This window comes from Cuculus canorus, chromosome 1, assembly GCF_017976375.1.
Source record: "Cuculus canorus isolate bCucCan1 chromosome 1, bCucCan1.pri, whole genome shotgun sequence".
NCBI classification, from domain to species: domain Eukaryota; kingdom Metazoa; phylum Chordata; class Aves; order Cuculiformes; family Cuculidae; genus Cuculus; species Cuculus canorus.
The window spans coordinates 68,161,287-68,175,008 of record NC_071401.1 but is presented as its reverse complement, the minus strand read 5'-3'; the positions used below and the strand labels follow the sequence as shown (position 1 = coordinate 68,175,008).

The 13,722-nt window shown below is 41.8% G+C and overlaps 1 protein-coding gene across 1 annotated transcript in view; it reads left to right on the top strand.

Moving 5' to 3' along the window:
• Positions 1-13,722, top strand: part of EIF5B (eukaryotic translation initiation factor 5B) — a 38,033-nt gene extending 24,311 nt beyond the window's left edge. The window contains exons 13-24 of the mRNA XM_054081490.1: positions 836-903; positions 2,006-2,147; positions 3,532-3,663; positions 4,280-4,462; positions 4,592-4,753; positions 7,075-7,206; positions 8,456-8,587; positions 8,703-8,779; positions 8,901-9,065; positions 10,049-10,187; positions 10,743-10,904; positions 11,846-13,722. Coding sequence (XP_053937465.1) covers positions 836-903; positions 2,006-2,147; positions 3,532-3,663; positions 4,280-4,462; positions 4,592-4,753; positions 7,075-7,206; positions 8,456-8,587; positions 8,703-8,779; positions 8,901-9,065; positions 10,049-10,187; positions 10,743-10,904; positions 11,846-11,953 — 1,602 coding nt within the window. The 3' untranslated portion in view covers positions 11,954-13,722. The remainder of the gene's footprint in view (positions 1-835; positions 904-2,005; positions 2,148-3,531; positions 3,664-4,279; positions 4,463-4,591; positions 4,754-7,074; positions 7,207-8,455; positions 8,588-8,702; positions 8,780-8,900; positions 9,066-10,048; positions 10,188-10,742; positions 10,905-11,845) is intronic.

The window sequence follows — 13,722 nt, the reverse complement described above, 5'->3', positions numbered from 1 at the left end:
TGTGATTTTTAAACTAGTTATGGCCTTGTGAGATTTCATGACACAGGCAGATGTACTTTCCCCCGTCCCCAACAGTGGGGTTGATAGCTTTTAAATTCCTATTTTTCCCCCACCCTCAGCAGAGAGGAGGCTTTCTCATTTTTTTATTTTAGTCCATACATTTGGTGTCAGTTAATGCATTACCACTTCTTCAGAAAAATACACAAATACTGCTTGGTCTGTTCTGTACAGTACACGTGCACCTTGACTGCTTATTTGTCTATGTTTTGTTTGCAAGTTGAGATTTGGGAAACTTTAATGTGTTTTCTGTTGAAAACTTACCTTTTTGCTGTGTGTGTTGAAATTGGGCAAATTCCGAGGTGGTGAATTTTACTGTCTTACAGAAATAACTGATCTGTATTGCTTGTTTTGGATACTATATCCTATTTGGCTTGCTGCAGTAGCTGACTAAAAAACCTTGGTAGGGATTTTTTTTATCCAAGATCTTACTAGATTTATTAAGAATGTGAACTCATTGGAGAAAAGGAGGAAATGTTCAAGAGAAGGATGATAAATCTCGCTAGCCTGAACTATTTTTTCCTCTGTAGACTGCCTTCTCATATGATTTTAGCTGAGCTTATGGCCAGGTAATACCTAGGGGAATGTGCTGCATTGATGCGTAATTTTTTCTTTATATTGAAATGAGCCTTGACTGATTTGGTTTGTGGAGGGTGTGATCTTCCTTAAAATATTTATCGAGATTTTGAAGTGAAGACTGTCAGTAATGCAGCCAGCTTGTAGGCTTTTTTATTTCTTCTATAATCTTTTCAAGATGGCTAATGTTTTGAAATATTAGTTTGACAGAGAGAACATAAAAATTCCAGGCATGCTGATAATTGACACTCCAGGACATGAGTCTTTCAGGTAATGTTTTCTCAGTGTTGTACTTCTCAGAAGTGGTGGCTAGAGCATCTGGACATTATTTTTAATGAAGTGCTAGGTCTCTGCCTAATCTGTTGTGGTTCTTCTCACCAAAAAAAACCCAAAAAAACCCCAAAAAAGCTCCAGACCCAAAGTAGAGGAATAAGTGGAAGTGCCTTTATCTGGTTAATTGCTGGTCTTTTATACCTGACTGATTTTCTGTCTTCATGCAAATTGAGCCATGAATATCTGAAAAAGCATGTAAGTAACTTTTTACTTAATAGTTAGTGTAAGGGGAAAGATGGAAGCTGGAAGCAAGCTGGAAAAGAAAAGGCGAGACCTAAGCACTGTGCTACAGAAACATCAAAACTTTTGTCCTAGCCTGCCATTCACAGTGTCACAGTTGAGGTAACAGGGTTTGCAAGGCTAGAATTGCTACCAGTTGCACAAGTCAGCTGGTTCCTAGCAGAGACCATACCTAGGAACGCCAGCAGCATGCAGGCAAGCTGCTAGACCAATTTTTTGGTTTAAAACAGGATATGCATAACTGTACTCACTGAGGTATTGCACTAGTGGAATCCCCAAACAGAAGGATTAAGACTTTCATGTCTGCAAGCATTGAAATGCTGTGTCTTAGGACACTTCGTAGTGTTCTGTTCAGTTCCTTGGCATCATACAACTTAGAGCTCTAAGTCTTCTAGACAGGTTTTGTTTGGCACCAAAGATATCTGATAATCTTAGTGTTTATGTAGTGCTTTACAACCATCTTGCTCAGATTTTGCACTCCTGTACTTCACTGTAACCTTCTCGGTTCTCACTCAGAAAAAAATCAGATCATGTCTTAACTTGTAAAAATATATAATAGGAAAACTCTTGGGAGAATAATAGTTTCTTATTTCTGCTTATATGTACTCTAATATATTCTATTAAAAGGAATTTACATAGTGTGCTTTGAATAATTTTTTTATAGTTTACATTTTTGAGAGAAAAATATTTTATTTGCTTTAGCTTTTTGTTCGTTAGTGTAAGTTTGACATTGTATTTGTTTTTATTAAAGTTCTGTCGCTGTATGACTGATATCTTTTTTTCTCTTTCAATGCCACAGCAATCTAAGAAATAGAGGAAGCTCTCTTTGTGACATTGCTATACTCGTAGTTGACATCATGCATGGTTTGGAGCCACAGACGATTGAATCAATAAATCTGTTGAAATCGAAGAAATGTCCCTTTATAGTAGCTCTCAACAAGGTGAGATAGCTTTTTACTGTAATAATGTGTTTTTCCTACTATGACAGTGTTATTTGGCATCTGACAGTTTTCTCTTTTCTTCCATGAACTCAAACTGCTTCTGTAAAGTCTGAAGCAGTGGTTTTTAGATCCTTTCTGCTGCATTTTTTCTGTCCTTGTTACCCTGGTGGCTTTACAGGAGTTCGGCAGAAGAATCTATTGGTTCTTCTCAGACCCCTTACTGATAACTTCTATATGTGGCCCGTTCTTCTGAAAGTTATACTTCAGTTGTGGTTTTTCTTTCCCTTTCACCTACTTACATGAATTTGTGTGCATTTTCTGATAAAACCGAAATACAAGCCTCAGGTTGAATAGTTTTACTTTATTTTAGCTACTGATACTTGTCCACTTGAAGGCTCACAGAATAGTAATTTGTTGATAGCTAGTGGGAAATAGTTCAGGCTCTGCAATTTTAGATGGTAAAGCCAGTTATCAGCATTGGTTTTAGAAATTCTGTGCATGACAAATGTTGTCTGTCTATCATGACATGTATGAGTGGTAATAAGGATGTTAGTCGCGTCCAAGACTTTGGATGCTGTCTGATGTACTGTCAGAACACTTACAGGAGGATGAAAAGAGTGTTAAGATTGGAGGTGGTTGGAAGGAGGAGGCTATTGTCTCATTGTTGAAAACAGCCTCTTTTTTAAAAAGCCTAGTGGATGGAGAGGTGTGAGCCTGAGACTAAGTAGCTGAAAGTTCTTGCATTTCATGTTATAGTTCTATCATTTGACCAGGTTATAATCCATTTCCTAAAGATGCAGTTTTGATTTGTACAGCAAATGCAATAGTTTTTTGCACAAAGTCCGTCCTGCTGTGAAAATTTACTTAGGAAGGTACTTTGGAAATATGCAGTTGTCTTTTGAACATCCTCAATGATCCCTTTTCTGTGGCAACATGGGGAAGGGTTCAAATTCACCTGTAAGTCTTAAAAGTTCTTTGTGAAACTGGTGCAGCCTCTTTTCAGGAAAAAACCCCTAACCTTCATGATTTTTTTTGTGTATGTGAAGTTATATGTGGGTCTCTTTTTTTTTCTTCTGAATGTTTTACCTTCAATTTGATGTATTAATATATATAAACTTTCCCCATTTCAACCTAGGTTATTATAGCTTGAATTTTTAAAACCTGAAGTAGTATTGCTACCATGAAATTGTTTGACATTGAGTAAATACCTAAACAGATAAATGTAGCAGCAGCTAAAGCAAATAAATAGATTTAATTTGATTACTGGGGCAAATAGATGGCTAGCTGTGTTGGCTGGTAAAGTATTTCTCACTGATGATGTGGCATAAGCATAAAGATGCCCTTTAGTACGCTGCATAGGATGACAAATTATTGTGTTTTTAAGATTGATAGGTTATATGACTGGAAAAAAAGCCCAGATACAGATGTAGCTGTCACCTTAAAGAAGCAGAAAAAGAACACAAAAGATGAGTTTGAAGAACGTGCAAAAGCTATCATAGTGGAATTTGCGAAACAGGTATGCTGGAATAGCCATGGTTCTTTGGTTAACAAGAGCAATAGTAAAGATGGTGGGTGGGTGGTGTGGGTCTTTTTGCTTTCCACAAAGCAACTTGGAATATCAAGAAAACTGTCTCATTCTTCTGGCACATCAGTGTTTACCTGTCATAAACCAAACTTTGTTGTTGTTAAATTAATCTCTATTAACGCTTCATCCCCTTACTACCAATATGGAGAACAGTAGCAGCTAATTGCTGTGTGTGGTCAGTGGAGTTGTGAATAGAAGATCAAGTTTACTGTCCCGGTTCTTGCTCTCTTTGGGAATCACCTGAGAGAATCCCATCTGTCTCTCAGTCCTTTGGACGCTGGCAGGGCATGTATCAGTTTTGGGAACTTCTGTTGACGACGCACAGTGCTGTCTAGAAGCTAGATGTGGTAATTAGCTTTAACTGATCCCACAGCGCTTCCAGCAGTGGATTGAGGCTTCATGTTCCATAGCATACTGTCAGTAGCAATGTTGTTTTTTAATTGAGATTGAAAAAATGCAACAGTAATTGACTGGAGTTGAATGTGACTGTTAATACTGATGTGTATATATATGTTTTTCCCTCTATAACTATTAATCCTGATTCCAGGGCTTGAACGCTGCCTTGTATTATGAGAATAAGGATCCCCGCACTTTTGTTTCTCTTGTACCTACCTCTGCTCACACAGGGGATGGCATGGGAAGTCTGATAGCTCTCCTTGTTGAGCTAACGCAAACTATGCTGACCAAGAGACTGGCTGAGTGTCAGGAGCTGAGAGCTCAAGTTATGGAGGTAATTTCAGCAGCTGCTCTTTGAAATTCATCTATAAGTTTCTCCCTTCTCTGCCCCCTTTCTCCTGATAAAAAAAGGCATGTTTGAAATACTTGAGGGAGTAACTTTTCCCCCCCCTCTTTTGTTCAGGTTAAAGCACTGCCGGGCATGGGCACTACCATAGATGTTATTTTGATTAATGGACGCTTGAAAGAAGGAGACACCATTATTGTTCCTGGGGTGGAAGGTCCTATAGTAACTCAGATTAGAGGTCTTCTGCTACCTCCTCCTATGAAGGAGCTACGAGTTAAGGTATGGAAACCGGGTACCATATTGACATTTCCAGAAGATTTAGAACCACACACACACTCAAAAATCAATTTTTATATGAAGTGATACTGTAGTAGAGTGCAGTTTTATCAGCAGTATCTAAGGGTGGCTTAAAGGGGAAGACAGTGCACATCTAGTGTTTTTGTGGATGTACTTGTGGATGTTACGCCTGTTGATGTGTCTGTTACAGCAGTAAAGGATCAAGGAGTTGTCTTGCAGTGAGGATTAATGTATGCATTAATAAGGGATTGAAGTATGTGTGAGGGGGAGATACCCATCTTAAATGGATATTTGGGTGTACCAGTACAGTGACTTCTGACTTTATGTATTATTAGAAAAAGTGTGGTTTTTAATAACAAAAATCATATACGCTTAGATTTTAGAAAAGTGAACAAGTGGGTTTCTAATAGTAGCTGGTGAGTGGCGATGGCAAGGACCTCTGCAGAATCTGCAGACTTTTGTCATTTTCAAGAGTCATTGGAGGCTTTGCTGCCTTTGTCTTAATAGACTGAGGAGAGACGCCGAGTTTGAGATCCTGCCTGGATTCCTTTCTGTGAAAGGAGGGGGAGAGCCACAGAAATTAAAGGCTATAAATACATTATTAATATGTGCAGTTCAAAGATCGTGAGAAGAATTGCTCTGTTTTTTTCCTGTTTAGAAGGAAAGGAGTGTCATGTTGAATAAGGCAAGTAAAGAAACCCATACAGATACACCTTAGGTGAATGTCATAGAGGACAGGCCTTAAAGGTCTGGTTTAGAGGTGGAAAACTAGTGTTGGTGTCCTAATTGAAGGCTGTAATAATTGTGGTGTGCTTCATTTTGTTGGAGAACTGTGTCCCTGTGGGCCACCGTAGTCCTTAGTGTTCAATCCAGTTCCTTCTTTCAAATTCAAATACTCTTGGGAAGTACTACAGATAATTGCTGGAACCTGGGCTGAGGCTAGTGATCCTCTGTTGCGAGAACATTGCGGCCTCGGGGTGGTGAAGGATGCAGTGTTGATAGTGGAATCTTAGCAGGAGCTTCTGGGCCTACTTTAAATATGAAGACAAGAGCCTCTCTTTCCACTTGTGTGTAAGGCCATCTAATACAGCTGTAATACATCCTGTGGGATAGGACTGGTTGCCGTGGAAAATCTAGGTCACATTTTGCCGTAATAACTTGCTAATAAATAGGGAGTGGTAAAAGGAAAATAGACATTTGTGCTTAGGTTATATTCTCTGTGGGAAGCTGTTGAATATATTCTGGTACTATGAGGAATGATTGAAAGCATTTATGTCCGTTTACTTCCTTTATTTAAAGCAGAAGATAGTCGTGTGTGAAGGGCTTAGGAGGCTGAAGTGGTTTTGTGAAGTGGAACAGCAACGTAACTCATCACAGATTCCCATCAGTGGGATCTTTAGATGAGTTTCTGCACTTTGGTGGGAGATGGAGTATAGGGTACCAGCACTGAGATGGAGAATGTTGGATTTGGGAACCTTCAGCTGGGGAAGTGGATCTAGGGGAGCTGGGTTTTTCAAAGTGGGCAATGAGGGTACATTTCAATTCAGCCTGTCCATGGGGAATTGTCATTCTTGAAGTAAAACCTGGATTTTGGGATAAAGGGCTAAATAACAGAGGCTTGCAGGAACGAAGTGCTTCCTGAGGATGGAAACTGCCTTGCAGAAAAGAAATGAAGAAAGAAATCAGAAAATCCCTCCAATGTTGATTTAAGAGTCTTCAGAAATAACTGCTTGTGTGATGCCTTAGAGCCATGACCTGGGTGGGGAGGAGCACCTGGAAAATACAGCATGGAACTCTGTATGTGAGAAGGCTGGATGGGAGGCCTCCAGTGGGAGAATGAGACAGCTCTTCTGCACAGAGCCTTGAGCTGGATCAGCTCAGCTTTAGTGCTATAGTTAAGTAGAAAATAACAACAACTCACTTCCCTATGGGGTCGAATTTATGGGGTTTTTTTTGTTGTTTTTTTTTTTTTTTTTAGTGGGCTGCTTGCTGTTTTCTAGGATGTTATTCCCTTTCAGCTGCTGTCTCAGTTTTCAAATGATCCCCTCTGCTCTGCTCCCCTCGGCAGAGGTGGATGGTGTGGTGAGGGGAGGGTATGTGGTGGGAGAGGAACATGCAGGCTGGAACATGCATGCCAGGAATGCGAAGCAGAGAAAAGTGCTGATGAAAAACGGGGGCTGCCTGACTTTGCTGTCACACGCTGTGCTGTGCTCACAGGTGGCAAGTTCTTCTGCTGCAGGGCACTATTTTGTGTTGCTGTGTAGCATGTACGTGAACTCTGTAGCGTGTATTCTCCTTTTCAGAACCAGTATGAAAAGCACAAAGAGGTCGTTGCTGCTCAAGGTGTGAAGATTCTTGGGAAAGATTTGGAAAAGACATTGGCTGGTTTGCCATTGCTTGTAGCATACAAAGAGGATGAAGTCCCAGTCCTCAAGGTGAGATGGTTAATGTTGAAATAAGATACTTAAACTGAGGGTAACAGAGTTCTCTGGTGATGAAGCTCATACAAATGTTGAGAGCTCAGCATCAAGTGACTTGCTTTTTTTCAGTTAAAACCTTGGTACAATGATGCTCTGTAGCCCTTGTGCCCATGTGAAGCCTTAGGGCTGTGGTATTTTTAGTATCTTGACCCTTTGCTTTTCCCTGACACTTTGCTAGATGTGTCTGCTTGTAGAATAAAGTTTGAAAACAAGTATCAAAGCACAGTTCGACTGTGTATTAATTACTGATTTGGTACTTGTAGTCATTTATGCATATTTTTCAATTAAATTATATTAGACAAATATCTGCTAGTAGAGTTCTTCAAACTATCGGAATTGCAAAAATGATGTAAGAGGAAATTTCTTTTGTGAGTTATGCTTTAAAAATAGTGGAGGAAGGGAAGTAGTCATCTTAAACCCAAATTTAATGTGACATGCTCCTGTTCGGTTTTACTTTAGTCTCCTGTCTACTTATCTTTGCGTCTAAAGGGAGGTGAATCTTTCAGGTCCTCCAAATACAGGCCTTGTTTCTGGACACGTATGAAAAGTATGTACATAAAGTGTGCTGGTAGTAGATGTGGGAGGTCTTAAAGTAAATGGCAACACCAATTCATCTGTCAGAGGAAAAGATGGAGTGTTTGGGTTTAAAAGGTTGCGCTCTTCAAACTGTTTTTTTTACCTTCTCTGAAATCAGCAAAGTAGCCTTGCTGCTCCTGCATCCTCTGTTTTTGTACCTAGGCCTAAAGAGCATTCAGAATCCTTTCTGGCTCACGGATTTTGGAGTGTCTGCTTTTATTGTTGGTCCTCAGTTAGGCAACTGAAGCCGTCGCCACACACAGTGGGGGCGTGTTCGCTCAGTCTTGCCCGCAGGAGCTTCCAACACTGGGGAGAGCAGTGTGTAGTCCGCAGAGAAATGCTGCTCGCTCCCAGGAGGGGCGTCTGCTTTGTGTTACATGATCACCTTCTTGTGAAATCCTCTAGTCTTGTTCAGTTCAGGCTTTTCTGATGCCAGAAAAAAGCAGCAGCAATCACAGGGCTGAGTGTGGCCTATGCTGCAGGTCTGCAAGCTGGTACCATTAGTATGGCTGTTGCATACTTTCAGCAGCTCATGAACAGAAAGACTTTGCGCTCCCAAGGCATAAATAGCAATAGAACTAAAAGTTGCTTTTTTCCTCTCCTTTTTTTTTTTTTTTTTTCTGTAAAGGATGAACTAATACATGAACTGAAGCAAACACTGAATGCAATCAAATTAGAAGAGAAAGGTGTTTATGTCCAGGCTTCTACTCTAGGGTCTTTAGAAGCATTACTTGAATTCCTTAAAACATCAGAAGTGCCAGTAAGTACTTTTGTGCTGTGTTTGGTGGTGGTGTTTTCTACCTTTTAGTTGGTAACTGTTTCCCTTTGACTCGGAAAGATGAGTGACTGGTGCCTGTGGCTCTCTTCTTTGACAGTATTCAGGAATCAACATAGGTCCTGTCCATAAAAAAGACGTTATGAAGGCATCAGTTATGTTGGAGCATGACCCACAGTGAGTAACTTCTCTGCTTTCTTATGTTGATAGATGTGCAGTGCTGTTTCAGGAAGGCCTCCTGCCTACATCTGGTTCCGTGCTCTGTCGAGTAAACCGCTTGACTTGTTTTTACTTGCAGGTACGCAGTCATTCTAGCATTCGATGTGAGGATCGAACGCGATGCACAGGAAATGGCTGACAGTTTAGGAGTTAGAATTTTTAGTGCTGAAATAATTTATCACTTATTTGATGCCTTCACAAAGTACAGACAAGACTACAAAAAACAAAAACAAGAAGAATTCAAGTAAGTAAGAGCAGTCATATTCTGGGTGATTCCCAAATACCAGCGTCCCAATTGTCTCACTGTAAATGAGATTGCATTTAACTTCTTGTTTCTGTATTATTGTTTAGTACATAGCTCTGAGGGAAGGAAGGAGAGGAAGAAGAGAGTAGGAAGGTAAATTGGTAGTTTTGAAGAATTCAGTACTCCAGTCTAATTGTTTACATCTGGGATTAGGTTTAGTAAGGTGAGAGCTGTGAAGCAGTTGTAAGATTTAGCTAAAGCGATCATGTAATATGGAGCATTCTTATTAAGATTTGCTTTGTATACTTGGCTTCTGTTCCTGGTTTGTGACAGATGAGTTAGTCTGGCAGAGTGAGGAAAACAAAACTAAAGGAATTTGGGTTGTTTGCTATTTATGCAATTCCAGTGTACATGGCTTATATCTGACTGCAGTAACACAAATACACAATCATTTAAGCATTTAGAGGGACCCAAAATTAATTTTTGGAGTCAGTGTCACTGGGGTGATCTTCAGTAAAGTGAGGACAGAAAAAAAAAAAATGTATTTCATTTCACACCGAACTCATTTGAGTTTGTGTACTGCAGCTTTTGACCATATTTGTTCGCTTTACAAGCAGAAGTCTTGAATTTTTGGAGTCCCTGTGATGAGTTGAGGCAATAATATTTCTATTCATGTGCTCTTCTGAGGCTGTAATTACACTGTAGAATTATTGTTCATTTCATCTTGGTGTTAATTGGCTGCCCAAGCCAGTCAAAACAAAATCCATGCCAGCCATGCTTGGTTATTGTTCCCTATAGCTCTTGAAGATCAAGTATCGACCAGAATTAGCAAGTTTGGAAAAGAGTTTTTCCTGGCTTGATTTCTCCCCAAGTGACACTTCTAGAATAAAAGCCCAAGAATTGTGGGGGAAGGCAGAATGGTTAATGCTGTGTACACTGTTCCAGTATCTACTTCCAAATTCCTTTTTCCTTGTCGTCTCCAGGCACATAGCAGTATTTCCTTGCAAGATGAAAATACTCCCTCAGTTCATTTTCAACTCTCGAGACCCGATAGTGATGGGAGTGGTGGTAGAGGCTGGCCAGGTGAAGCAGGGGACTCCCATGTGTGTACCCAGCAAAAATGTAAGTAAGCGCCTCTTCCTGGCGGGTGTTGGATCTATCTGCTATTTCCTGGGATGATGCACCAGGAAATGCTGCATGCCTTTCTTCCCCAGTGCACAGAGTTCTGACAGGAGATGGGATTCAGACTTTTAAGTCAAGGCTCTTTCCTGGTGAGCAGCCACCTTCCTGTTCTCTGCCCAAGCAGTGCTGCCTCCCGACTGCCCCAGGGCCCTGCCAGGAAGCATGGCTGGAGGGGCTCTGCTGGCCACCTCCCTTCTTCCCCTGCTGCGGCTGCTGGGTTATTAGCTACCAGGGATGACGATTTTGCTCATTATTTTATAAGGGGCAGAAGTAAAGTCTGGTAATAATAAAGGGTAACAAATTGATATCGCCAACACACTACAAGTGGTTTGATGTTGCTGCCCTTTTCAGTGCAATGCACTTACAGTGCAGTTTGTGCCGCTTTGCCAGCTCCGAGGTGGCTGCTTCGCAGGTGCAGCTCTCCACTGGAGCAGCTCTGACTGTGTAAGCAGGGATTTGGATGTGTGTTATTACAGCTTCTTCATTGCATTACAGTTTGTTGATATTGGAATAGTTACAAGTATTGAAATAAACCACAAGCCAGTGGAGGTTGCAAAAAAAGGCCAAGAAGTGTGTGTTAAAATAGAACCTATTCCTGGTGAATCACCTAAAATGTATGGACGGCATTTTGAAGCAACAGATATCCTCGTCAGCAAGGTAAGCGCTTTTGGAGAGAGTTTATGGCATTTTGGTTATGGTATCTTGCTTGCCATAAGCATCAAGCCTATCGTAGTTTGCTTGAAGTGGAAATGTTGCCTGAAGCCTGACAAAGAGGCGCTAGAACCCTTCCACCAGAGACTGTAACAGACACTTGAAACAGTTCCTGGGTGGTGGTGTTCAGCTGGGTTCCTCTGTAGGTGTGTTCTGAGGTTTGCAGCGGTGCCCCTTGGGAGGACCGAGGGAATGATGCACCGTGGCTAAACATACCTGGCAGCAACCTGTGCCCAAGGGTAACACCGTGAGCGAGCTGCTCACGTGCTGCTGGTTGCAGCTGCTGCTCAGAGCAGCGTGGCCGTCCCCTGTGGTGTTGCAGCATGACTGGGTTTGCCTGCTTCTGAAATTAAGCAAGACTTCAGTTGCTGTGATTCAGGAACCCTGGGTTTGGATGAGATGATCCCTTGCTCAGTTCTCTGCTGTCAGAGGCACAGCTTTCCACATCCCAAACTCCTTCAGTGACTGTGTGGTATGACCCTCCACCACCCACGCTGGTGGGCATGGAGCCACAGGGGACGGGTGAGCAGCCACAGGAGCTTTTCTGGTAGGGCTGTAGGGCCTGTCCTGGGGACTGGGAGGTGGTGCTGGTGCTGGGGAAGCAGGAGATGCTCTCTGGTCATAGGTTCTTGCCTTGCAACACAAGGCGGGAGACGGTCTGTGCTTCTGCAGTCTCTGAGGACCAGGTAAGGGATGTGAGGAGAAAAGACAGGCGACGGATGGGACAGGTGCTGCAGCAGATCAGTAGTGAAACTGGGATAAGAGTGAGCTTTCCTGCTGTGTAAACTGATGCCCCTTTCTTAGATTAATTGCTTCCAAGCCTCTGAAAGCTGCCTTTCTTAACATGGATGTGTATGTTCCTGATGGGCTTGTCTTGTGTGTTGCAGATCAGCCGTCAGTCCATCGATGCTCTGAAGGACTGGTTCAGGGATGAGATGCAGAAGTCTGACTGGCAGCTTATAGTAGAGCTGAAGAAAGTGTTTGAAATCATCTAGATCACTTTATACAGCAATGGGGTGGCAGGAATAAGCGCACTATTCCTGTTGTAAAAGTTACCAACAAAGTCCTATATTGAAGACAGTGTTGGATGTGTGTTTGGGAGGAAAATAATGTGGATAAAATGTTTTCCATGAGAAACCAAGAAATTTACACTGGTTTGACAGTGGTCAATTTACATGTTCCCATGGTTCCAATGTGCCTGTTCACCTCTCCTACTGCCCTTCCTAATACTGGCTGCTGTTTTAAAGTTTGCCCTTCCTTCTCTTCCACCTTCTTTCCACCCTCTTTCCTTCCCTCCCTCTCTCCAAAATAAAATAAATCGAATTTTTATTACAGAACTAAAGCTCTTTCACTTTTATACTGATGAGATCAGTACTGCAGTATTTGATTAACCAGGCTTCTGCAGACTCTGTGATTCTTGGGACATTTTTTGATGTAAGAAGTACTTCTTTATTTATGCACACCTCTTCCCTCGACTCTTATTTTTTTTTTCTTCCCAACATTGTTCTTGCTTTGTGCCTCTAGAAATTTTTTAAATAGAAAATTAGGCCATTGGGTATTTCTGTATTTGCTTTGTGTGAAACCATGATGTAAAGCATAGTTGGCTGCCTTTTTCTGCTTGTACAGTTCATGAAAGTTGACCTGTAATCATTATAACACAGAGCCGCAAATAAAGGAGATGGACGCAGTAGCTCATTTGTTTTACAGTTTGCTTCCATAAACAGTTTCACTTCATGGGCTGTGACAGGTGTGGAAGTGCCTGAGGGAGGCTTCCCTCTGGGCTGGGTGAGGTAATGGAGGCTCGTCCCAGCAAAGGCCTTGCTTCAAAGCTCTTTCTTCCTCTGGCTTCACTTCCCCTTGCAAAGCGTGTGCTGCGTGTGGTGGTGATGCTGGTGGCTCACATCTTCCGCTGTGTTCCTGGAGCACCAGTGTTTGCAGGCCAGGTGTTTGGCAAGTCACAGCCACCGGCGGAGCTCTGCTAGGAGAAGTTTAGGACCTGGCACCTTTTTTCCAGCTGCTATTCGGAGCCCTGGTAAGCATCTGCCAAACGGTCTGGAAGGGAGCGGTGACTTGGGATGCTGCTGTGACTTTGGATGCTGCATCAGAGCCGTTGAGTCATCTGACAACATCGGACTGAACCAGTTCAAAAAGGCGTTTGGTTAACCTTGTTTGTGATGACCAGGAATCAGTCTGTAATCCCAGTCTTTTCCTACCCTTCCTTCTCACATGGTTCCATGCTTAGGATGACAGCTTGACCAGTCTCATCAGGCAGTCTCCTGGCACCTCACAGCTGGTGCTGAGGAGCTAAACAAACACTTCTGATTCAAAAGCACAAGTTGAAACAAAATTGATAAAAGATCTTTCACACAGCTCAGATTTTTAGCATTTAAAGTATTTACAGGAATTTAACTTGCAATAAGCAGTTTGATTGGATTTATCCTGTCACTTTTTTTTTTTTTTTTTTTTTTTTGGGGAAGATATGACTTTTATAACTGGGATTGTACGGACTCCATTGCAAAGGAGCATTTAATAACATCCCCCCCCCCCCCCTTTGGCAGTGGGATTTAATTTACTGGAGTTCATGTGAAACTTGCCATTGGAAAAGGCCTTTTCAGTATGGTTGGTGTGTGGTGCAAATACCCATCACTGGGTCCGTCAGTAATTTAGAACAGAACCATCACAGCAAGGAGAATGTGTTTAATTGTTACCATTTTCTTTTGCAAACTATGCAATCATGAAACTACACTAATAAAACAAGTTCTTG